The following is a 27267-nucleotide window of genomic DNA, read 5'->3' as shown; positions in this document are numbered from 1 at the left end:
TTATATATTATCTTGTACTATAAATTTGACTGAAAATAAACACTACACTTTTTTTTGGTATTTATATTGTAACTTCCCCCTTTCCTAAAAAAAACGTCTGTTATGAGGGAGCAAAAAGGGTCCAGTATGTAAGGCCCCCCCCCCCCAAAAAAAAGGCGAAAATAGATAATTGAACTCAACGATTTTCCCAACGACGAATTGACTTGGGGACAAATTGAGCAACGACGAATTGAGCAATGACGAATTGCCGTCGACAAATTGACCGCACACCGTATCATCCCACCCCCACCTCATAAGGATAGAACTGTCGTTCGATATCGAGCAGAGATTTGTGTTAATTGGGAATTTATGCGTGATAAAGACAACCATTGATAAAACTCTCGGCATACTTATTAGAACATTACATTCCCAAATTACAGATACAAAACAATCCTTAAATAAGGATTTTTAACTAGAGGCAGTTCATGAAAAGGATATCCCTGTCAATTCATGATTTGATAATTCCCTTTCTAATTTAAATTCCATTTATTTGCTTTTTGGTCTTCTGAATGTTGTTCTCCTGTCTTGCATTAAGCAGTTGACCCTCATTTTAAACCGTTGATTAGAAATTTTAGGTATATTATAATCCAAATTCATGAAATTAATATTATTCTCTGTTACCATCCAACAAGTACCTCAATTTGCATTTATCACATTTTTTTTTCCTGGCTATCCTTACTTTCCTACACTATACCATAGAACACGTTGAATTATATTATAATATTGTTGTACTTTGGCATTTTTTCATCATAACTGTGAATATATTGTGGGATGGTCTTCATCAAAAGTTTAACTGGTAACGATTTATATCCAGAAAGTTGTCATATGTCTTATTTTATAGACTGCCTGTTACATATTAAGCTAATATTCTTTTTTTCAGCTTTTCTCTATTATTTCGTTACCTAACGAATATCTATTGCCACTCATGATTTATTATGTTTTGTTTTGTGTCACCAGTCAATGACATTAAATTTTATATTAGTTAAAAAGTAACAATCAGATTTTTCATTTTTAATTTGATAGCTGTTATTTATTTTCAAACAAAACAGATAGGTAGATTAATATAGCATAATTAGCATATATATATTCTTACGCATTTACACATATATATGTGTGTGTGTTTATACACACACAGGCACACACACACACACACACACACACACATATATATATATATATATATATATATATATATATATATATATATATATATATATATATATATATATATATGTGTATATATTTTTTTTTTGGGGGGGGGGCGGTTGGGGGCTCAAGCCATGTCGTCCTGATGGAAGTTCCTATTGGGTAGCTTCCTAGGGTATATTACAACTACGGCTATATTCCCAGAGAATTTACCTTAAGGTACCAGAATTCTAACTCCTGGAGCGAATATCCCTCGTGAAAGGGATATTGCGACATATCAGAAGACGTATTCTTGACACGCCACATGGCAATCTGCACCCCGAACAGAGATTACGTATCGCAGGGGTCAATTGGCAAGAAACGAAATTGGGAAAGAAAAAGGGGGGGGGGGGGCCGCTCCCAAGGCTCCCTATCTCCCGTTTTGTAAGGGTGCCTGGCGCCAATCCTGGCGCCATCTGTATTCCTTTTTGCGTAGCTTAACAACTCTGTGTTTTTTCCTGTGTTTCTCGCAAATCTTGGATTTATTCTACTTTTCATGGCTTCTCCAACTTCGTTGGCCTCTGATAAGTTGAGTACCATGTCTTATGTGTAAATGTAAGCTCTTGGTAATTTTTTAAGTGATTAATAGGTTTAATCTTGGTTACAAGAGCCGTAGCCTACCGGAGGCGTCATGGACGCTGTCGCTCGCTAGATATAAGTTTAGTTAGCCAGAGCGACATTCCCGGTTGTTTTGCTTTAATAAATTTTAGCTATTTAGCGTTAAATAGGATTTCCCTTCGTGCTTTAGTATTATTTTGGCGAAGTATTCGCCAATTCTGGCCTACGCTAGGCCATGTAGCCTAGTCGTTTGGTCCTAGTACTTCATGCATGATTTTGGTTTTTCCGAGTGTATTAAAATTTTATTGAAGCTTTAGGCTGTTTTTTATACATTTAAGACTATGCTGAATATTTCCAAGATAGTATACGAGTGAGTTTCGGTGATTTAGGTAATCAATTCTCTTGGTTCCTAGGCTAAGTTGCTTATGGAGCCTTAGTATACTTTCTCATACTCCCCGGTTGCTTTCTTTTCTTCGGAGAAGGTATGTAATCCCTTTCCCTCTGTTTAAGCCTTGGGCTTATCCCTAAGTGGTTTATCTGAATTAATTTTCGATGAAACTATACTGGGGTGTTACTGTACCTTCCTGTTCCAGTAAGTCTGGTTTCAAAGAGGGACAGAACAACAGAGTTTTTAGTCTGAGTCTGTGTTTGTCTGGCTTGGGGTAGAGTCTCCCTCGCTGGCCTGGCACAGACATAGGAGGCTTAGCCTCCTTAGGTCACTACCGAAGGTTTCTGTACGAGATGATTCCTTCTTTTGTGATCTACCAGACTAGTCCTTGTTGCTGTTCTCGGGGGAGGATAAGATTCTTTCCCTGGGAGTAGCAACACCTTCCTTGCTTTGGTTCTCTGGGAGCTGGCAAGTATTGCTGGCCTCCCTCCTTGGATCTCCCTTAGGCTGAGATGAGTTTCTTGGCTGCGGGTGATCCTTCACTAAAGCAAGGTTGGTAGGACCCTCTTTTGTCCCTTCCCCCTCTATCTCTGTAATGGCCTAGCCATTACAGTACTGTACGTCATTCTACATCTGGACCTAGAATAGGTTAGGATGTGGAATTGGCTCAGTCCCTTGCTGGCCGGCAGAGCTGCCGGCCGGCAAGGGTCTTCTGCTTTGAGTGCTGCCCGGACGTCCCTTGGTCCCTCATCCATGCCTGCCTGTAGAGCCAGACGGCATTGGTCAGGAGGCCTGAATTAGATTCTCCTCTTCCTTATATGCACTCTTTCGGATTACCGGGCTTGGAGGTAGTGTACATTCTTATCCCGGCATCCATTCTGTTATTCTTCTAGTGCTGTACCCGACCCGGCTGCCGGCCTATGAGGCCGGCAGCTGGGCAGTCGTAGTCCTCTGGTTCTTTTGCTGCCGGCTGGCATAGGTCGTGTACCTTTGCCGGCCGGCTAATGTCAGCCCTTTTCTGCCGGTCGCCAAGAGTGTGGCCGGCAGCCGGGTACTACCTTGTGTAGTTGCCGGCCAACATTGGCTGTTGCCGGCCGGCACATGCATTTGAACCAGAGTTCTGCCGCCTTATAGCTGTTAAGTAGTATACTTTAAAGCTAGTTATGGTGTGTGCCAGCCGGCACTCTACTGTACCAGTTTTCTTCAGTATAACATATACTGTAAGAAGAAAACTATAGTATAGGTTTTGGTACAGCACTGTGTGTTCTAACACTTTTGTGTTTTCTTGCACAGCCCTTTGCTGTTGCCCTACAGATAAGAAAGTGAGTTCTTTCTTGTCTATTATCCAGGATTTTAAAATCATTGCTTAGGTGTGAGCTCCACCTGTTTCCTCTGGAAACTTTGCATTGGTTATTCTAGAAGAGATTAACCATTCGATTTTATTATCTGGAAGGCTGCAGCAATTGGTTGTGAAGGAAACACAAGTGTGTGTCTTTCCTTTCTGAATTGTTATGCTATACTATGCATATCCAGTGATACATAGTTCACTTGATACTCATGGAAATTTCTTCTCTTTACAGAAGGACCTTCCGAAGTGCGGAAGTGTCTTCTGCAACGTCAGCAGCAAGAGCCTCTGCGGGCATGAGTTTGGTAGGAGACACGCACCTTGCGCTGTCTCACAGGGTGATCTCCGGTATTGGGACCCTCAGGTATGTACTGTGTGCACTTGCCTTTGATTCCCCTAGGATGGCGGAATCAAGGGATATAGCAAGGGAGAAGCTTCGTACCTGGGTAAGGGGCTTCCAGAAGAACACCTCTGGACCTTATCTTCCAAGTGAGAAGATGGGGGCGTATCTTTTCCCTAAGGCATCAGCTGATGCAGTGATTCCCCAGCCTCAAGAGGAGATCCCCCAAGTTCAGATCCAGGTGGATGCTGAAGTCGCGGTCGCTATGCAAGACATCCAGTTAGATGACAGGATGTCTGACGTGGACGAGCGTCTGGAGGAAGACCTCCTGGCCGAAGCCCAGGGTGAAGTTCAAGCCCCAGACGTTGTAGAGGAAGAGGTCGACGAGGTGTCGGCTACTCCGGTTCAGATCCCGGAGCCTATTCCCTCAACATCGGCCGGTCTCCCAGTAGAGCTGGGACAGGCCCTCTCCTCCATTGTTAGAATGATCCAACAAATGCAGAAGGAGAATCAGGAGAAGGCGGCTGCAATGGAACTGCGGATGCAGAGCCTTGCAGAATCACATGGGCCCCAGAAAAGGCTCAATGTGAAAGACCTTCCCTTGTGCTCAGATGATAAACCATGGAGGTATGCTGAGCACATGCCGATGACGACTGGAAAGATCCTCATCTCGGATAAGTTGGGCTCAATTCCCCTAGAGGAGGTGGAATTCTGGCCCAGCAAGGCATCATATCCGGACTGTTATGTCCGGCTGAGGAAGGAACCAGCTTTAAAGGAGGAGACAGAGCCGAAGGAGGTCATAGTGATGGACCATACTAAGGCTCAAGCTCTGCTTTCATCTTCGTTGAAAGAGAGGGGCTTCTCTAACTCAAAGGTAGCTGCATGGAGCAAGAAGCTCCCTTCCTTTGTGTCCTCTCCTGCTAGAGCCTTCCCCTTTTTACAGAAAGGGTTTGCGGCTGTACTAGAAGCAGTCGAGGCCGGCTAGCCTTGCCCATCCCTGGAGGAGTGTAAACCCTTGTTGCTGGCCCTGCCTATGGACCACAAAGACTGGAAGGACGTCCATGTTACGTTCTCAGATGGGAAGTTGGAGGCTGATATCGCCGGACGTCAGTTCAGCGAGGACCTCCCTAAGCTGTCTGACTTTCTCTTGCTGAGAGAGTTCGAGACAAAAGAAAGACTGGCTGCCTCAATGTCTCTTCAGACTACTCTTGAGACGATGGCAAGTGACCCCAAGGTCCATGAAATGTTCATGGTGGTGGCCAAGACTCATCTGGCCACAGTGACGAAGGACCTTTATGGCTTCGTCAAGTCGAGGAGAGCTTGTAGGGAGTCCGTGTTCACCTCGGCTTAGGTGAGGCACGAGCCAAGGAAACTAATCTCCTCCAACATTTGGGGCAAAGACCTTTTCCGTACCGATTTGGTCAAAGAAGTAGTTGATAAGGCCGCCTTGGAGAATAGAAACCTTCTCCAGATGTGGGGCCTGGCTATCAAAAGAAAGTCTTCCCCGGATGAGGGTCCTCAACCAAAGAGGAAGACTATGAGGACTAGGCTACCGTCTCGGCCAGCCAAGCCTCTTAGACAGCAACAGCAACTGCAATTGCCATTGCCTCCAGTGCCCCAGATCATGGCACAAACCCCGACCACTTTTCAGTGGGTACCCCAGGCCGTGTCGACACAGTCCACGGTATTCATCCCATCGTTCGAAGGGCAGTCTACTTCCTTTCGAGCAAAGCCTAGAGGAGCAGCCAGAGGCTTGTCTAGGCACCCCTCAAGGGGAAGGGGATTCAGGGGTGGTCGTGGTCAGGGTGGCAAGACCTCAGGACGGCAGTCCAAGAGGGATAATACCGGTAGGAGGGAGACTTCTGAAATTTCGGGATCGGTGGACCTTCGATCCCTGGGCCCACAGCCTACTCAAGAATGGACTGGGCTGGAGCTGGTACAGCACTCCACCCCCGTGCCTTCGGTTTTTCCAACACTCCACCCCCGTTCTGGAGGAGTACGTTCAAGAACTGTTGGAGAAAAATGTGATCCGAAAGGTGAAGTCCATCAAATTCCAAGGGAGGCTGTTTTGTGTTCCCAAGAAAGACTCGGAAAAGCTCAGAGTCCTTCTGGACTTGTCGCCACTCAACAAGTTCATAGTGACTCGCAAATTCAAGATGCTAACACTGCAACACATAAGGACCTTACTGCCCATGAGGGCATATTCCGTCTCTATAGACTTGTCAGACGCCTATTGGCACATTCCAATTAGCCATCGACTCTCCCCCTACCTAGGGTTCAGGCTACAACGAAGACTATACGCCTTCAGAGCCTTGCCATTCGGGCTAAACATAGCCCCAAGGATTTTTACGAAGCTTGCGAGCGTAGCTCTCAAACAATTACGCCTAAAGGGAATTCAGGTAGTAGCCTACCTGGACGACTGGTTGGTGTGGGCAGCATCCGAGACAGAATGCTTGCAAGCTTCCAGTCAAGTGATCCAGTTCCTAGAGTACCTAGGTTTCAAGATCAACAGAAAAAAGTCTCGACTTTCTCCATCTCAAGAGTTCCAGTGGCTGGGAATCCACTGGGACCTGTATTCACACCGTTTCTCCATCCCGGGAAGAAAAGGAAGGAGATAGCGGGTTCTGTCAAGAGACTTCTAGATTCCGAAAGGATATCAAGACGCGAACAGGAGAGGGTACTGGGCTCTCTCCAGTTTGCTTCGGTGACAGACCCAGTGCTAAGAGCACAGCTAAAGGATGCAACCGGAGTTTGGAGAAGTTATGCATCAAACGCGCAAAGAGATCTGAGAAGACCCGTTCCGCTTCGGCTACGTACTCTTCTCAGGCCTTGATCCCAAGCCAGACATCTAAAGAAGTCGGTTCTTCTTCAGCCACCTCTCCCGTCGGTGACGATTCACTCAGACGCCTCGAAGGAGGGATGGGGAAGTCACTCTTATCGGGAAAAAGTCCAGGGGACTTGGTCCAAGCTATTCAAGACTTTTCACATAAACTTTCTAGAAGCTATGGCAGTGCTCCTTACCTTAAAGAAAGTTTCCCCGCGCCACTCGATCCACATAAGGTTGGTGATGGACAGCGAAGTAGTTGTGAGATGCTTGAATCGACAAGGATTGAGGTCACCACCTCTCAACCTGGTGATGTTGGCCATCTTCCGATTGGCGGAAAAGAAGAAATGGTACCTGTCGGCAGTTCACCTTCATGGAGTCCGCAATGTGACAGCGAACGCTCTATCCAGGTTCACACCGATAGAGTCGGAATGGTCCTTAGACGCAGGATCATTCTCCTTCATTCTGAATCAAGTCCCAAAACTGCAGATAGACCTCTTTGCGAAGAAAGACAACAAGAAGTTGCCCCTGTACGTGTCCCCGTACGAGGACCCCTTAGCGGAAGCAGTGGAAGCGATGTCCCTCGACAGGAACAGATGGTCCAGGATTTATCTGTTCCCTCCTCGCAACCTTCTGTTGAGGGTCCTCAACAAACTGAGATCCTTCAAGGGGGTAGCGGCAATAGTGGCCCACAAGTGGCCGAACAGCGTGTGGCTCCCCCTGGTATTGGAACTACAGCTGAAGTTTGTACCGCTACCAGATCCAGTTCTGACCCAGCAAGTCCAGAAGTCAACTGTCTGCGCTTCATTACAGAAAACCCGGACCCTGCAGCTCATGATTTTCTCTCCCTAACGGTGAGAAAGCGTTTCGGGATTTCGAAAGCCAGCATAGACTTCCTAGAGGAATATAAGTGCAAATCTACTAGAAGGCAATATGAGTCATCTTGGAGAAAATGGGTGGCCTTTGTCAAGGCGAAGAATCCGCAGGAGATCTCGACAGACTTCTGCTTATCTTTCTTCATCCACCTCCATGGTCAAGGATTGGCAGCTAACACGATTTCAGCGTGTATGTCTGCTTTGACAAGACCCATTCTATATGCCTTCCAGGTCGACCTAGGTAACGAGATCTTTAATAGTATTCCAAAAGCCTGCGCTAGGCTCAGACCTTCAGCACCTCCAAAGGCCATTTCATGATCTTTAGACAAAGTTCTTCATTTCGCTTCTCTGTTGAGCAATGAAGAGTGAGCGTTAAAGGATTTGACACAAAAAGTTATTTTCCTATTTGCACTCGCGTCCGGGGCCAGGGTTAGTGAGATTGTAGCCCTCTCGAGAGAGGCAGGTCGTGTTCAGTTCCTGGATGGGGGAGAACTGAACCTGTTTCCGGATCCTACGTTTCTCACCAAGAATGAGTTACCCACCAACAGGTGGGGTCCCTGGAGAATCTGCCCTCTGAAAGAAGATGCATCTCTATGTCCAGTAAAATGCCTAAAGGTCTATCTTCGTAGAACTTCAGACTTCAAGGGTGGTCAACTATTCAGGGGAGAAACATCAGGCCCCCAGTTTATCTCTGAATCAACTCAGGGCGAAAATCACATATTTTTTTCGCAGAGCGGATCATGACAGTACACCCGCAGGTCACGATCCGAGGAAAGTTGCCTCATCCTTAAATTTCTTTAATTGTATGGATTTTGAACATCTCCGTTCATACACTGGTTGGAAGTCTTAAAGAGTGTTCTTTCGCCACTATGTGAAGCAAGTAGAGGAACTAAAGAGATCTGTGGTAGCAGTGGGTCGCGTCGTTAACCCTACTGTTTAACTCTGCGAGGAACAGTGGTTTTAATTGGGACGATTAATTCCAGGGCGAGTGTGTAGTTACATACTGTACTACAAACTAAGTGAGGGCACTGAGTTGCCCATGTAGACTGTTCCATTTGCAAAGGTGAACCTAGCATAAGTGCAGACATGTGTGCCGAGCGTTTTTAACGCTAATATCATTGATTTGTAATACAGACTTTTATGACTTTGATACCTTGGTATCTTAAAAGTGGCATTTAATATTTTTTCTTTCAGATAAACAAGTTCTGTTTACTATCATACTTATGCTTAAAGTTTTGGGTTATCCTCTTCTTATATATATATATATATATATATATATATATATATATATATATATATATATATATATATATATATATATATATATATATATATATATATATATATATATATATATATATATATATATATATATATATATATATAATTGTGGTTGACCTGTCTGTTTATTGTCTGTCAATGAACTTGTTCTTGAGAACCTTGCGCCTCCTTCACCTGTGTCAATTTATTAGTATAATTGAGCATTCATTCTATGTACCTTATCTGGGATAATACTAATAGAATTGTTCCTTTATGCAAGCTATGTTGCATTGGTTTATGCTTTCCCTTATCGGGAGGACTCCATCCCATAAGGGGACGATGGCGGTTTTACTAGTTTCCTCCTATGCGGATATAAACCTTTGTCCAATACAAGTATTGTGCGGAGAACTGGTCGATATTTCATATTGACGCAGTGGTTCTTTACAAACTATGCTTTACTTAATATAGGGTGAGACCACTATATTAGCTTGCCTGGTATTCATACATAGGTATATGTACTCTTCGAGACTTTTCCAAAGTCTAGTAGGACTCTTCCCTGTAGGGGGCAGGAAGCTCTAACATGGTTTATAGTTAGTTGAAAAGATGTATAACGGTAACATCTTAGGTCTCTAGGTCTAGTCGACCGGGAAAAATTACCTCCGGGGAGTACGGCACATTCTGAGAATCCACAGATACAGTAATGCTCTGGTATACTTCCATCAGGACGACATGGCTTTAGCCCAAAAAACGGATTTTGAGCGAAGCGAAAAATCTATTTTTGGGTGAGATGGCCATGTCGTCGTGATGGACCCGCCCTTCCCTTTCTAAGAAAGGGCTGTAGGACCCCTCCCTACATACAGTGTCTGTAGCACCTCGTGTACGCTACAAGGAATACAGATGGTGCCAGGATTGGCGCCAGGCACGCTTACGAAACGGGAGATAGGGAGCCTTGGGAGTGGCTCCCCCTTTTTCTTTCCCGATTTCGTTTCTTGCTAATTGACCCCTGCGATACGTAATCTCTGTTCAGGGTGCAGATTGCCATGTGGCGTGTCAAGAATACGTCCTCTGATATGACGCGATATCCCTTTCACGAGGGATATTCGCTCCAGGAGTTAGAATTCTGGTACCTTAAGGTAAATTCTCTGGGAATATCGCCGTAGTTGTATTATACCCTAGGAAGCTACCCAATAGGAACTTCCATCAGGACGACATGGCCATATCACCCAAAAATAGATTTTTCGCTTCGCTCAAAATCCGGTATATATATCGTCGTCGGCGCCCACTCGTATCCGAGTATTGGGTTCTGTCGTTAGCCATCAGCCTCCTATCAGAAGAAGGGTGGAGGAAAACGACAGAATGCCAGAAGCTGGGTATATTGTTTTGGGTGGTCGTGGCTTTGCAACGGCCATGCACACTCACTTGGCCCACATCGTTTTCACCACGGCTCAAGACATATGAGACAGGCGGCTTCTCCGATGTTGGTTGCATCGGGCTGCCGGGTTCTTGTTATGTCAAGGCCCGCCCTTTTTGCCTGCCCGATAGGCATTGCCCTCTTCCGCCGGCGCTGGGAAGCTCCGCCGTTGGGATCTTGTTTGGTTTGGTTTGGTTTGATTTTGGAGTTTTCTTTCTCCTAGCCTTTGCCTATCTGAAATAAAGGAGAAGACCTATAGGGGTCCAGTCTTGGTCTGGTCTCTCAGAACTGGCCTAAGCAGTATGGTTGAGCCTGCCAGGGTGGATAAACTACCCCAGCGCAGTTGCCCAGCGCATCATTGAGACACTCAAGCCCCTCTACAGCAGCAAAGTGCTGGACCATCACAGGGGATATATATATAACTGCGTAGAAATATAATCACAGTATACAAGTCTAGATCTGAAAATTATACTTCGACAGATGAATGTATCTTATTCATAAAGGAATACATTTACACCTGTCCAAATGGGATATTTTCCAACATTTGCCGTTTATCTCCAAAGAGGAACACCACAGATGAAATTGGTATAGGCACCATGTTATTCTATTCAGAACAATCTTTTTTTCTGTGCAAATGTGATTTGAAGTAAAATCAGCATTTTGGAAAATTCAAAAAATTTGCACGGTTTGGTCGTATTTCTTTCAATAACTCATTAACTATAAAACTTCCATCAAAATGCAACATTTATGAAATTCTAAAGTGTTTTCAGAATTATGGCTAATGAAGATGGTATATATATATATATATATATATATAAATATATAGTATATGAATATATATATATATATATATATATATGTATATATATATATATATACCATCTTCATTAGCCATAATTCTGAAAACACTTTAGAATTTCATAAACGTTGCATTTGATGGAAGTTTTATAGTTAATGAGTTATTGAAAGAAATACGACCCAACCGTGCAAATTTTTAGAATTTTCCGAAATGCTGATTTTACTTCAAATCACATTTGCACAGAAAAAAAAAATTGTTCTAAGTAGAATAACATGGTGCCTATACCAATTTCATCTGTGGTGTTCCACTTTGGAGATAAACGGCAAATGTTGGAAAATATCCCATTTGGAAAGGTGTAAATGTATTCCTTTATGAATAAGATACATTCATCTGTCGAAGTGTAACTTTTCAGATCTAGACTTGTTTACCGTGATTATATTTCTACGCAGTTATACAAGAAAATATGGTCCTGAATTAAATTCTAAGCAAAAGAATATGAAGCAAATGCTAAATATTTTAGTAATTAAAGGTACTGTACCTTCCAGTGACAGCTTACATATTTTCTGATGAAATGTTCTATGCAGTTTTGAAAAAAAAAATATCACAAGGATGTATTTTTCTCATCAATTCATAACTGCATAAACAGTATTGAACAAATTAAATAGAAAAAAATATATAAATAAAATATGAAAGTTGCCCTTATTTTCTAAGTTGTAAAGCACATATCATAGTAAAAACACCGAATTATACACCGAAGGTTACGTTAGAAAGGCAGTTACTAATACATCAGGATAGCCAGCCTGTAAAACTTTATTGAAATAAGGTAGGAAACATCAAATAGCAGTTCATAAATACATGTATGAAATAGTGTAAATGGAATTTATATATTTGAGAAGGATTTGACTCCATGAGCCTCAAAATATCGAGATTCAGCGCAATAGAAAACGGATTTTGAGCGAAGCGAAAAATTTATTTTGGGTAAGATGGCCATGTCGTCCTGATGGAAGTTCCTTAAAGGCAGCTTCCTAGGGTATATTACAACTACGGCGATATTCCCAGAGAATTTACCTTAAGGTACCCAGAATTCTAACTCCTGGAGCGAGTATCCCTAAAAAAGACCTTAGGGATATCGTAAATATCAGTGGACGTATTCTTGACACGCCTCATAGCAATCTATACCCCGAATAGAGGTAACACTTCGTAGGGGTCAAATGGCAAGAAACGAAAACGATAAGAAAGGGGAGAACCGTTCGTAAGGCCCTCTCTTCTCCCGTTTCGTAAGCGTGCCCTGCGCCGATTCTGGCGCCATCTGCATTCCTTGTAGCGAAACACGAGGTGCTACAGATACTGTATGTAGGGAGGGGTCCTACTGCCCTTTCATTGAAAGGGAAGGGCGGGTCCATCAGGACGACATGGCCTTCTTACCCAAAAATAGATTTTTCGCTTCGCTCAAAATCCGTTTTTTGGGCTCAAGCCATGTCGTCCTGATGGAAGTATACCAGAGCATTACTGTATCTGTGGATTCTCAAAATGTGCCGTACTCCTCAGAAGTATTTCCCCCAGTCGACGCGACCTAGAGACCTAAGATGTTACCGTCATACATCTTTTCAACTAATCATAAACCATGATAGAGCTTCCTGCCCCCAACAGGGAAGAGTCTTACTAGACTCTGGGAAAGTCTCGAAGAGTACATATATCTAAGTATGAACCCCAGGCAAGCGAGTATAGTGGTCTCACCCCATACTGGGTAAAGCGAAGTTCGAAAAGAATCACTGTGTCAATATGAAATATCGACCAGTCCTCCGCTCAAAACACGTATTGGACAAAGGTTTATATCCGCTTAGAAGGAAACTCGTAAATCCGCCACCATCCCTTTATGGGATGGAGTCCTCCAGCTAAGGGAAAGCATAAACCAATGCAATATTAGCTTGCATAAGGGAACATTCTATTAGAATTATCCCCGGGTAAATATACATAGAATGAATGCTCACAGGTGAAGGAGACGCAAGGTTCTCAAGAACCAGTTTATTGACAGACAATAAACAAACAGGTTAACCACCCTCATATATATATTATATATATAATATATATATATATATATATATATATATATATATATATATATATATATATATATATATATATATATATATATAGAGGAGGATAGCTAAAACTTTAAGCATTAGTATGATAGTAAACAGAAACTTGTTTGTCTGAAAGAAAAAAAACATTGGAGCCACTTTTAAGATACCAAAGTATCAAAGTCAAAAGTCTGTTTTACTAATCAGTCACATTAGCGTTAGAAACCGCTCGGCACACATGTTTGCACTTATGCTGGGTTCACCTTTGAAAATGGAACAGTCAAAGTGGGTCACCCAGTACCCTCACATAGTTTGTAGTACAACATGTGACTACATACTCACCCATGGAATTAATTGTCCCAATTTAAGGTACTGTTCCTCGCAGAGTTAAACAGCAGGGTTAACGACGCAACCCACTGCTACCACAGAACCTCTTAGTTGCTGCACTTGCTTCGCATAGTGACGAAAGAACACTCTGGAAGACTTCCAGCCAGTGTACGAACGAAGATGTCCAAAATCCCTACAACTAAAGAAGTTTAAGGATGAAGCAACTTTCCTCGGATCGTGACCTGTGGGTGAACAGTCAGGATCCGCTCTGCGAATAAGATATGTGATTTTTGCCCTGAGTTGTTTCAGTAATAAATTTTGAGCCTGACGTTTCTCCCCTGGCCAGATGGCCACCCTTGAAGTCTGAAGTTCCACGAAGATAGACCTTTAGGCATTCTACTGGACATAGAGATGCATCTTCTTTCAGAGGGCAGATTCTTCAGGGACCCCACCTGATGGTGGGTAACTCGTTCTTGGTGAGAAACGTTGGATCCGGAAATAGATTCAGTTCACCCATCCAGGAACTGAACACGACCCTCCTCTCTCGAGAGGGGTATGATCTCACTAACCCTGGCCCCGGACGCGAGTGCAAAAGGGAGGATAACTTATGGGTCAAATCCTTTAACGCACACTCCTTATTGTTCAACAGTGAAGCAAAATGAAGAACTTTTCTAAAGACCATGAATTGGGCTTTGGAGGTGCTAAAGGTCTGAGCCTAGCGCAGGCTTTCGGAACTTTATAAAAGATCTCGTTAGCGAGGTCGACATGGAACACATATAGAATGGGTCTTGTCAAAGCAGGCCTACATGATAAAATCGTGTTAGTTACCGATCCATAACCATGGAGATGGATGAAGAAAGATAAGCAGAAGTCCGTCGTGATTTCCTGCGGAATCTTCGTCTGACAAGGGCTACCCATTCTCTCCAAGATGACTCATATTGCCTTATAAAAGGTTTGCACTTATAATCCTCTAGGAAGTCCATGCTGTCTTTCGAAATCCCGAAACACTTTCTCACCTGTTAAGGAAAGAAAAACATGAGCTGCTGGGTCCGGGTTTTCTGTAATGAAGCGCAGACAATTGACTTCTGGACTCACTTGGTCAGAACTGGATCTGGTAGCGGTCGAAACTCCAATCGTAGTTCCAATGCCAGAGGGAACCACACACTGTTCGGCCACTTGTGGGCCACAACTGCCGCTACTCCCTTAAATGATCTCAGTTTGTTGAGGACCCTCAACAGAAGGTTGTAAGGAGGGAACAGATAAATCCTGAACCATCTGTTCCAGTCGAGGGACATCGCGTCCACTGCTTCCGCCAAGGGGTCCTCGTACGAGGACACATACAGGGGCAACTTCTTGTTGTCTTTCGTCGCAAAGAGGTCTAGCCACAGTTATGGGACTTGACTCAGAATGAAGGAGAATGGTCCTGCGTCTAGGGACCATTCCGACTCTATCGGTGTGAACCTGGATAGAGCGTCCGCTGTCACATTGCGGACTCCTTAAAGGTGAACTGCTGACAGGTACCATTTCTTCTTCCCCCAAATCGGAAGATGGCCAACATCACCTGGTTGAGAGGTGGTGACCTTGATCCTTGTCGATTCAAGCATCTCATAACTCCCCCGCTGTCCAGCACCAACCTAATGTGGATTGAGCGATGCGGGGAGACTTTCTTTAAGGAAAGAAGGACTGTCATAGTCTCTCGAAAATGACTGTGAGAGGTCTTGAATAGACTGGACCAAGACCCTTGGGCCTTTTTCTGATGAGAGTGAACTCCCCATCCCTCCTTCGAGGCGTCTGAGTGACTCGTCACCGACGGGGGAGGTGGATGAAGAAGAACCGACTTCCTAAGGAGTCTGGCTTGGGACCAAGGCCTGAGAAGAGTATTTCGACGAAGCGGAACTGGTCTTCTCAGATCTCTTCGCGCATCTGATGCATAACTACTCCAATCTCCAGTTGCATCCTTTAGCTGTGCTCTTAGCACCGGGTCTGTCACCGAAGTAAACTGGAGAGACCCCAGTACCCTCTCCAGTTCGCATCTGATATCCATACGGAATCTAGAAGTCTCTGGACAGAACCAGATATCTCCTTTCTTTTCTTCGCCATGACGGAGAAAACGGTGTGACATTAGGTCCCAGTGGATTCACACCAACCGGAACTTAGAGATGGAGGAAGCCTAGATAATCTAGGAAATGGATCACATACAGGGAAGCTTGCAAGCATTCTGTCCTGGGTGCTGCCACTACCTGAATTCCCTTCAGGCGTAATTGACTGAGAACTACGTTCACAAGCATCGTGAAAATCCTTGGGGCTATTTTAAGCCCGAGAGGCATGGCTTTGAAGACGTATAGTCTTCGTTGTAGCCTTAACCTTAGGTAGGAGGGGAATCGACACTAGATTGGAACGTGCCGATAGGCGTCTGACAAAACTATGGAGGCGGTAAATGCCCTCTTGGGCAGTAAGGTCCTTATGTGTTGTATTGTTAGCATCTTAAACCTGTAGTTCGCTATGAACTTGTTCAGTGGCGACAAGTCCAGAATGACTCCGAGTTTTCCGAGTCTTTCTTGGGAACACAAAACAGCCTCCCTTGGAATTAGATGGACTTTACCCTTCGGATCACTTTTCCTCTAACAGTTCATGAATGAACTCCTCCAAAACGGGGGTGGAGTATCGGAAAAACGCCGAGGGTATGGGGATGGAGTGCTGTACCAGCTCCAGCCCAGTCCCTTCTTGAGTAGGCTGTGGACCCAGGGATCGAAGGTCCACCGATCCCAAAAGTGTTGGAGACTCCCTTCTACCAATATCATCTCGCTCGGACTGTTGTCCTGAGGTCTTGCCTCTCTGACCGCGACCACCCGTGAAACCCCTTCTCCTTGAGGGACGCCTAGACGAACTTCTGGCTGCTCCTCTAGGCTTGTTCAACAGGCAGTTGACTGACCTTCGAACGATGGGTTGAATGCCGGAGACTGTGTCGACACGAATTGGGGAACCCACTGAAGTGTGGTCGGGGTTTTTGCCACCATCTGGGGCACTGAGGGCATCAGCAAATGCCGTTGCTGCTGTTGTCTACTTGACTTAGCTGGCCGAGAAAGTATCCTAATCCTTTTAGTCTTCCTCCAAGGTTGGGGACCCCATCCGGGGAAGAATTTCTCTTGGTAGACAGGCCCCACTCCTGGAGAAGATTTCTATCGTCCGTGGCGGCCCTATCAACCTTTTTGACCGATTCACTAGGGAAAAAGTCTTTGTCCCAACTGTTAGAGGAGATTAGTTTCCTTGGCTCGTGCCTCATCTTAGCCCGGGCGAACACGAATTCCCTACAAGTTCTCTTCGCCCTGACGGAGCTGTAGAGATCCTTCGTCACAGTGGCCAGATGAGTCTTGATCACAACCATGAACGTTTCATGGACCTTGGGATCACTTGTCGTCGTCTCAAAAGTGGACTGAAGAGACAAAGAGGCAGCCAGTCTTTCTTTTGTCTCGAGTTCTCTCCGCAAAAGAAAGCCAGACAGCTTAGAGAGGATCTCGCCGAACCGGCATCCGGCAAAATCCGCCTCCCACATCTGGACTGAGAAGGTAAGATGTTCGTCCTTCCAGTCCTTGTTTTGCTTACTAAATCTTCCTTTCTAAAGGCCAGCAACAAGGGTTTACACTCCACCAGGGAGGGGAAAGGCTTGCCAGCCTCGACTGTTTTCAAAACCGCCGCAAACCCTTTCAGCGAAAAAAGGGGAAAGGCTGTGGCAGGAGAGGACACAAAGGAAGGGAGCCTCTAACTCAAATACAGCTACCTTTGAGTTCATGAAGCCCCTCTCTTTCATCGAAGAAGAAAGCAAGGCATGAGCCTAGCATGGTCTATCACTACGACCTCCTTCGGCTCTGTCTCTTCCTTTGAAGCTGGTACCTCCTTCAACCGGACATAGCAGTCCGGATATGCCCCTGCAGTTACAATGCAGCTGCCTTCCAATTCTTCTCCCTCTGCCTTTGTTGGATCAAGCCAACAATGGAGGGAGGGCCTGCTCTACTGCGAGAGCAGATGATGTTGAGGGAGCAAGTTCAAGGACCTGAACCGGAGCAGCCGACCTCTCTCGGCCTCTTCCGCTACCTTGTCCGGAGCTCGAACTTCATCCTGGCCTTCTGCCAGGAGGTCTTCCTCCAGACGTTCGGACACGTCTGGCATCCTGTCGTCCAACTGGATGCTAAGCAAGGCGACCGCGACTTCAGCATCCACGGGATCTGAATTAAGGGGACCTCCTCTTGAGGTTGGGGAATCACTGTAACAGTTGATGCCCTAGGAAAAGAAAGCAATCATCTTCTCATTTGGAGGATAAGGTCCAGAGGTGATCTTCTGAAAGCCCCTCACCCAGGTACAAAGCTTCTCCCTAGCTATATCCCTTGAATCCACCGTTGTAGGGGAGACAAAAACGGATTTTGAGCGAAGCGAAAAGAAAAAGCCTCAATAGATAGGTTAGTGCATATGAAACATACCTGGGGGACCCAATACCGGAGAACATCCGTTGAGACAGCGCATGCCACACGCCTCCTTCAGAACCATGTCCGCAGAAGCCCTACTGCGGACGTTGCAGAAATACATCCGCACTACGGATGGTCCTCCTGTAAAGAGAAGAAATTTCCATGAGTATCAAGTGAACTACGTATCACTGGATATGCACAGTAGCATAACAAAACGGAAAGGAAAGGAAAGACACATCCTTATATTTCCCGCACACCCAATTGTTGTAGCCTTCCAAATAATAAAATCGTATGGTTAATCTTTGCCAGATTAACCAATGGAAAATTTCCAAAGGAAGAAGGTGTAGCCCCCCCCCTAAGGAATGATTTTAAAATACCGGATAGTAGACAAGAAAGAACTCACTTTCTTATCTGTAAGGCCAACAGCAACGGGTCGTGCAAGACCACAAAGAATAAGGAAAAGACACATACTTGTGAATCCCCCACAATCACCTGTGGAAGCCCACCAGCTATTAAAATCAAATGGTTAGTCTTTGCTAGAATAACCAAAGATCATATTTCCCGAGGGAAATTAGGTGTAGCTCACACCTAAGGTAAGATTTTACCATTCTGGCTAAAGATGAAAAGAATTCTCTTTTCATCCCTGTAAGGCAACACCAAGTGATTGCACCAGGCAACACAAGTAAGTTAGAAAAGACAGTGTTGTAACCTACTATATCATGTTCTCCCCTGGTAGAAGACACTAAACAGGGAAGAACTGATACAGTACATGAGGGTGGTGTGCCGGCCGGCTCTTGCCGGTCAGCACCCCCACCCCCTTTTCCAAAGGTAGGTCTCAAGTATGCAACTTAGGATCACCCAGACGGGGGAGAACTCCAGTTCCTATGCCTGAACCGGCCGGTAGTGGTTGCCGGTCCATAGCTACCCGGTTGGCACCCAGCTGCCGGCCATCACTCTTAGTGGCCGGCCAACCGAGTGATATAGCAGGCCGGCCCGGCAGCGGTGAGTAAACCCTGACGGCTGGCATCCACACCAGGTAGCGCCCGGCTGCCGGCCGCCACTCAAAGCGGCCGGCAGGTGAGCAAGGAGACCGGCCAGCGAAGGCATAAGACCACCGCCAACCGACAGCAAGAGAACTAGCGAACACCCCCCTACCGACGGCCGGCCACTAGGCCGGCAGACGGCAAGGACAACACAAGAGAAGACAACAGAATGGGTGCCGGGCTAAGAGGCTATGTACCTCCGCGCCCGACACCCGAAAGAGTGCCGAGAGGAAGGGGAGACACTAAGTCAAGCTTCCTAACCACTGCTTACTGAAACTACAGACGGCAGCGGTTGAGGGACCAAGGAAGGACCGGGCAGCACTCCAAGGATAGGGCCTCTGCCGGTCGGCACACTCTGCCGGCCGACAGGGGACCACGTCAGCTCCCCATCCCAACCTATGCCAGGTATGGATGTGAGACGACTGACACAAAGGAAACGGAAAATTAGAAGGGAAGGACAGAGGGTCCTGTCCAACCTTGCCTTGGTTAAGGATCATTCCAAACTAAGAAAGCTCATCTCAGCCAGAGAGATCCAGGGAGGGAGGCTGGCACTACTGGCTGCCTCCTTAAAACCAAGGCAAGGAAGGAATTGCTATTCCGGAAAGGGAACATATCCCGAACCCGGAACAGCAAAGAGGACAAGTCTGAGGGGTCACCGAGCGAAGGGATCATAATTACCGAAACCTTCCAAGGTGATTCAAGGAGGATAAACCTCCTATGCCCGTGTCAGGCAGCAAGGGAGACTCTGCCCCACGCTAGACCAACACGGACTCAGACTAATACACTGCTGTACTGTCCCCTTCTGAACCAATTCAGTTGGAGCAGGAAGGTACAGTACTACTCCAGCATAGTTATATTTGAAAATTAATTCAAACAAACCACTAGAGTTAAGCCTAAGGCTTAAACAGAGGGAAAGGGTTTGCCCCTTCCCCGAAGAGAAGGGAGCAAACGGGGAAACAGATAATATTATAAAGACCTAAGACAACCTAGCCTAGGCACTAAGAGAATCGATTACCTAAATCACCGAAACTCACTCCAATACTATCTTGGAAATTACTCGAAAAGGGCTTATATGTATAACGTTGCCTAACGCTTTAAGAAATATAAAATCACACTTGGAAGACTAATTATCATGCAGGAAGTACAAGGACCAACAACTAGGCTACGAAGACTAGTGTTGGTCAGCCTAGGCAAATCTTTCGCCAGGCGCACTACTAACGCATCATAACAGAATTCCTATATAAGCTAAGCAGCTAATTATTAAAGCGCAGGGGGCTGGGAACATCGCTCTTGCTAACAAATAAATCCTATTCTAGCGAGCGACAGCGTCCATGACGCCTCCAGCAGGCAACAGCTCTTGTATCAAAGATAACTCTTTTAATTACTTTAATTTTAAACAAGAGCCTACATTTATACATAAAAGAAATAGTACTCAACTTATCCGAAGCAGAAGAAGTTGGAGAAAGCATAATATGAGAGTAAATCCAAGATTTTGGTAGAAACACAGGAAAAAACACCGAGTTGTAAAGCTACGCAAAAAGGAATGGAGATGGCGCCAGAATCGGCGCAGGGCACGCTTACGAAACGGTTGAAGAGAGGGCCTTACGAACGGTTCTCCCCTTTCTTATCGTTTTCGTTTCTTGCCATTTGACCCCTACGAAGTGTTAACTCTATTCGGGGTATAGATTGCTATGAGGCGTGTCAAGAATACGTCCACTGATATTTACGATATCCCTAAGGTCTTTTTTAGGGATACTCGCTCCAGGAGTTAGAATTCTGGGTACCTTAAGGTAAATTCTCTGGGAATATCGCCGTAGTTGTAATATACCCTAGGAAGCTGCCTTTAAGGAACTTCCATCAGGACAACATGGCTTGAGCCCAAAAATATACATATTTACGATTTGGTTAGGTACTTTGGTTTGATTTCTCGCTGGAGTTCTCGTCCTTTCACGAATTAAAAAAAAATATAATATATATATATATATATATATATATATATATATATATATATATATATATATATATATATATATATATATATATATATATATATTCGCATCATATGCAATCGGTTTCAGTATATTTCAACCTTCTGGCTACTACAGTGGTAACGTGTTCGCCTAGCAATCGCACGGCAGCTGAACGATCCCACCCCGGGATAGTAAGTTTAAGCCTTTAAATGGGTATGCCACTGCTGTAGTTTGGCACAACAATGTGTGCTGGCAAGTATCTAATCTGCTGAAACTGGAACTGAAACCAGTCACCTTTAACCTTTAAGAATAGGACTGCTTTGTTTCCTATAAATGAAAATCTTTAGAGTGTAATTTAGTTTTTAGGGTTTGCAGAATATTAGATTTTTTGATAACCGCCTTCATGGCTGTTTAGCCTAGTGTTCACGCATTCAATCAACGGCTACATATTGGTGCATGAACTACATATGCACAAATAAATATAATTTTGTAAATATTTTGTCTGTATCAATTAAGAAAATCCATTGTTTACACCCCTTCCCTCTGTGAATTTGATAAAAAGAGGTTGCAGACCTTTCGACTCTGCCAAAAAAAACAAAAAAAATAAAATAAATAAAAATTCATAAAATAAAATGAAGAATACACCTAAAATATTGTAGACATGATCTCTCTGGTATTATGAAATGATATTCTTAGCTAATGCACGTTTTCCTCTTGTGTATGATCCGAGTTACCGTTTACTCCTTCATTATGAATAAAAAACCATTTTAATTTGTTGGTAATGCTAATCTCTCCCACTCCCTTTGCTCTAACACTACATTACCAAACCTATAGTCAGGAATTTCCATTTAACATTCTCACGCTACCCGAAAAGCTTCTTGTTTAAAAAATATTCCTAAAAGATACATATCTTTTCAAATGTCCGCTCCAATGGTTATATGTTGTGGAAAATCTATGCATAGGAAATCATTCCGGGAAGATTTCTAGATCCCAAACTGGGCATTGAAGCACAAACAGTTCCGTGCCAACGGTTCAGAAAACTGCAGTGTTGGGGTCCGTTGGCCATCACACGTTAATGAGATTGTTCGTTATTGGCTTTGTCAGTACAAATACCACATTATTGTTCAGGCGCTACACCTAGCACGGGATAGTGAACTCCAAATGAGATTGTTGAACAATAATTAGAGTACAGACAATAACACAATAGCGTGAGAGGAAGCAGTACTGAATGGGGATATGGTGTACTTGAACTTACCTCAGGACCTCGCTGTATTATTATTATTATTATTATTATTATTATTATTATTATTATTATTATTATTATTATTATTTGCTAAGCTACAACCCTAGTTGGAAAAGCTGGATGCTATTAGCCCAGGGGGTCCAACAAGGAAAATAGCCCAGTGAAGAAAGTAAACAAGGAAAAAAGACAATTGATTAACAATTAAAGTAAAATAGGCAAAGAACAGTAACAACACTGAAATCAATATTTCAAGTATAAACTATAAAAACTGTAACCAAATAAGAGGAAGAGAAATAGGATACAATAGTGTGCCCGAGTGTCCCCTCAAGCAAGCGAACTCTAACCCAAAAGAATGGAGGATCATAGTACAGAGGGTATGGCATTACCTTAACGTAGAGATGAATTATTTGATTTTGGAGTGTCCTCGTAGAAGAGCTGTAGGACGAGATAAATGGAGTCGTTCAATTCAGCAGTGCTGATTAAAACCATTCTTGATTCAAAGTTTGTTTAACTCAAGAATCTTCAGGATAGAATTATTAGACACATGAGAATATCACCCTTTCCTCTGAGGCATAAATCTAAGTCAGTTTATAAAGCATTCAACGGTGTTCATATAATTATTTTCAAGGCGTATTCCCGATGTATCAATTTTGTTTCCTAAAACCATTTGCAAATTAGATTAAATTTATGAAATTGATTTTATATGGAATTAATTATTACTTTAATCGATCCTATACATTTATTAACATTTATTTTTATATAATTTGTAATGCTAAGATAACAAAATATGCAAAACTAAATGTTGAGAAAGTGCATCCAATCAATATTATAAATAAATGAAATTAAGAATAATCTGAGCAAGACATTATTCAATAAAAATAGTGTTTAATCAAGAACCCTTAAGGTGAAATGTGAAAAAGATTATAATACAATACAATACATGCCTGAAATTGGAACGACAATTGATTTGCATAGCGAAATTTAAGTTCTGTTATACACAATGATAGTGACTCGAAATTAGGTAATGAGATATGAATAAAATGGATAAGTTCTAATGTACAATTTCCACTCAAGATTTGAGCATAATATTCATCATAGAATACGATACTTAATGAACTACAAACCATAAACCACTTTTTACTGATCTTCAGATATTTCATATTCTTATTCATTACCTTTCATATAGGTTGTTTATTTCCTAAATTCCTTTCCTCTCAGGGCTATTTTTCCATTTTGGAGCCAGTGGGTTTATAGCATCTTGCTTTTCCAGTCATGATTGTATCTTAGCTAGTAGTAGTAGTAGTAGTAGTAGTAGTAGTAATAATGAAAATAATAACAATAATGATAATATAATCTTGCTTTTCCAACAAGGGTTGTATCTTAACTAATAATAATAATAATAATAATAATAATAATAATAATAATAATAATAATAATAATAATAATAATAATAATAATAATAAGGCACCTCCATGAGGTGTTAATGTGCGATGAAGGGTGAATTGGAAATTAGAATATAAGGGATAGCGAAAATGGGTCATGCAAAGCATGAATAATAATAGAAAAGATAAATAAATGTAAAACGCAAAGATAAATTTCCATATCTATGGAAATATTTCAGTGCTGTCTCAAAGAAAATATATATATTTTTTCTTCGAATAAGTGAATATCTCCATCGTTCTTAAAGCTACCAATAGATGACCTCAGTGAGACCTTTACTAGGAGCAAAATTCTAGTAAATTCCTGTTTCCAGAAACAATAGAGGAGTTAACGCGAGATTACCTCAGACAATAGGATCCCACACTTCGAGACATCGTGGTTGTTTTAGCCAATAGAAATACGGTCTACGTCCAAGCTTATATGGTTAGGCTATTTGCTCCTTCAATTACGCAAAAGAGCCAAAAGCCAGGTAATGAAATGGCAGTTACAGAATCATTTTAATAATACTTTCGCGCATATGTTTTTTTTTTTTTTTTAATGGAATATGGTAGGTTTCATAAATCAATCATTGTTTTATGTAAAACGTTATAAAATAACACGATAAGTATATTTAGTGTCATTTACTTCAAAAGTAAAAATAAAATATCAAATGAAATGTTTGTCATTAAAATCTTTGCACTTATGGCAGGCTTTAAGTAAATATCTTCCAAGCATGAAATAGTCTCAAATTGACCAATTAAATCCTTTTTCATGACTATATCAAGCGCTTTGAGTAATCTCGTATTAGTAAGAACTAAATTATCAATTTTGAATTATGTAGTTGTAAAATTTCAACTTTTTTCAAAATGAATTATTTTCATATCAGAGTTTATTTAAAGAAAATCTGTTTGGTGTTTATAACCATATTTCTGGATATATTTCAAAATTTAAACACATTGGAAGTGTTAAATAAATTATTAGCATTGTTTTTGAATTAAAAGGAAATATATTACCAAAATTAATGTCCACTAAGCTACTCTATTTTATGGTATTTGCACATACTCTAACATGCCCTGAAAACACGCCTATTCTTTACTGGGTAAAGAATACTTTTTCTGCATTAATTTCCTCTCATAAGGAAACCTGAGGATGATGAAACTCTTAATTTTAGCATAAAATAGTACTTGGCTCATATAATGGGGAATAAAGGAAATCACTAACTAATCTGAGAATACATTCTTGGACAACGCATAATCCTTATCCAGAGCTTTTACTTGATAATGGATCATAAACTACATGCAGCTCCGTTTCAAATTCTGAGGGGTATTGTATATTGCATATTTACTTTTGACAAACAATATAGTTATCTCTCTTTAAATAAATAATTTACTCTCTTTAATCTACTTTTTTTTATTTGTTGTTATATCTTATTTTGTATACATCAACTGACCCTCACCTTGAATTGTTGAACTCAGAATTGTAGTATTTAAAATATCTTATCTGTGATCTAAAAATTATTCTCTTGCACCACCCACTGAGAAGCTGAATGTGCATCCATATATAATACTCTACCATCACAAGTGTTATATTAGATTTAAATTACTGAAAAAAAAAAGGCAACCAGAGTACAAAGTCTTCGGTATTATCCGTATGACTTTACATTTTGATTTTGTTTACGCATAAAATGATGATGATTGGCCCTAAAACCAAGCCAGTTGTTTATGAGTATTCAACTACTATCTGTGCATCGAGCACATTTCATAAAAGTGGGCTTCTGGATTCTGAATCGTCTAGAGATAAATAGTGGAAATTAGTGTATGTTCCAAGGTATGACAGATGTAGTTGAACCCCAGCAAAAGTCCAAGCCTGATTATCACCAGATATTAGATACCGGTTGATTGATTGATTGGTTGATTTAAAGTTTTCTGGCATCATGTATAAGATACTTTATTCTCCCTACCTTGATCACACGATTTTTTTTCTTTTTTAATAAACGTAGCTAGTTTCATATTAAAGTTATCATTCTGCATTGCATACTCAGATTAAAAAATCCTATTCGTTTTGTTTTCCCCGTGCTTCGAATATTAATATTTAGACTAGGTTCCAGCAGCTGGGTCTTATCCTAAACCCTTATGCAAAACATTTATTGTACCCTAATACTTGTGTGTAAATGTATTGAAGAAAAAAAATATGAACAAGGTCGTTGTGAAACAAATATTCTTTTATAATTAAAAAACACCAAATACAGCTAGTTTCATTTTGATTGTAATAATTCAATTCTATTCCCCTAATATATTTTCTTGGGAAACAGATCATGTAAAAGTTATTAAATCTAAAAAGCTTATTTTATTCGATAATAATAATAATAATAATAATAATAATAATAATAATAATAATAATAATAATAATAATAATAATAATAATAACACCATAAAGTATTCGTTGAACATCAATTGCCTTAATTTGTGTTTCTATGTGTGGCAACATCTGTAAAAACTTTAAATTCGCTGCGTTGTATCAAAAATACCATTCGCAGTCAAAAGTACTTCACACCTCTTCACTTTTTATCTGAAAAGCGTTGAGTTGAAAATATCGCCGTGCAAAAAAAGCAATCATATAAATCCGGACAAACGCTGTTTGGAAAATATTTAGTGTCAGTTTATGGAAATAGATACTGCTGGAATCAATAGAAAATGGTTGGAAATTATTCCAATTAGCAAGTAAGCCAAAAGGATTAATTGTGAAGCTTTTCTGGTAGAGTGAAAGTAGGGGATCCACTGAGCTAACTAATACTATTTCGAACATTGCTGTGTAAACCACTTTTTACGCAGTTTCCATACAAATAAAAGATAAATAAATATAATAGGAGAAAATCCGTGAGTTTAATTGACCTCTGAATCTTTTGCGAAAATGTGAAACAGTTTATTGTACGAAAAAAAAAAAACAAGAATAGCTCAAATACATATTCAGTAAGGTAACATTCATATTTTTGTTGGTAACACTGTAAAGAATAAACATCATACCAATATAAAAAAATATCTTCCATAATTTCCTGTTTGACATTTTTGAATTACTGTCAATATTTGAACAGGAAATGCAATAACACTAACCGGCACAATGAAAAAAAAAAAAAAAAAAAAAAAAAAAAAAAAAAAAAAAAAATAAAACATTGACATCTAAATCGATAATATGTTTTATCTTACACAGTTGTTCCAGTGTCCACCATTTCCATCAGTGGAGGAGCGGTCAATGGTGTACGGGAAGGCGGTTCTGTCGTTTTTACTTGCCACTTAAAGGCAAACCCAAAGGTTTACAACGTTACTTGGTTCCATAACGTAAGTGTCTTATATAGCTTTGAAATATGTCCCTTAAATGTTTAATGAGATGTAATGTTTATATAGCATACTATATATATATATATATATATATATATATATATATATATATATATATATATATATATACATATATATATATATATATATATATATATATATATATATATATATATATATATATATATATGCATATATATATATATATATATATATATATATATATATATATATATATATATATATATATATATATATATATATATATATATACTGTATATACATTCGAATATATATGTATATAAATAAATAAATATATATATATATATATATATATATATATATATATATATATATATATATAT

General features: G+C 41.5%; 1 protein-coding gene across 1 annotated transcript in view; it reads left to right on the top strand.

Annotated features, from left to right (window-relative positions):
• Positions 1-27267, top strand: part of LOC137645692 (uncharacterized) — a 154698-nt gene that overhangs the window by 9619 nt on the left and 117812 nt on the right. The window contains exon 2 of the mRNA XM_068378549.1: positions 26775-26902. Within this exon, the coding sequence (XP_068234650.1) occupies positions 26775-26902 (128 nt within the window). The remainder of the gene's footprint in view (positions 1-26774; positions 26903-27267) is intronic.

Source organism: Palaemon carinicauda, chromosome 8, assembly GCF_036898095.1.
Source record: "Palaemon carinicauda isolate YSFRI2023 chromosome 8, ASM3689809v2, whole genome shotgun sequence".
In the NCBI taxonomy this organism is placed as follows: Eukaryota; Metazoa; Arthropoda; class Malacostraca; order Decapoda; family Palaemonidae; genus Palaemon; species Palaemon carinicauda.
Note: the sequence above shows the minus strand (reverse complement) of the source record. Positions and strands in the feature narration are given on the sequence as shown.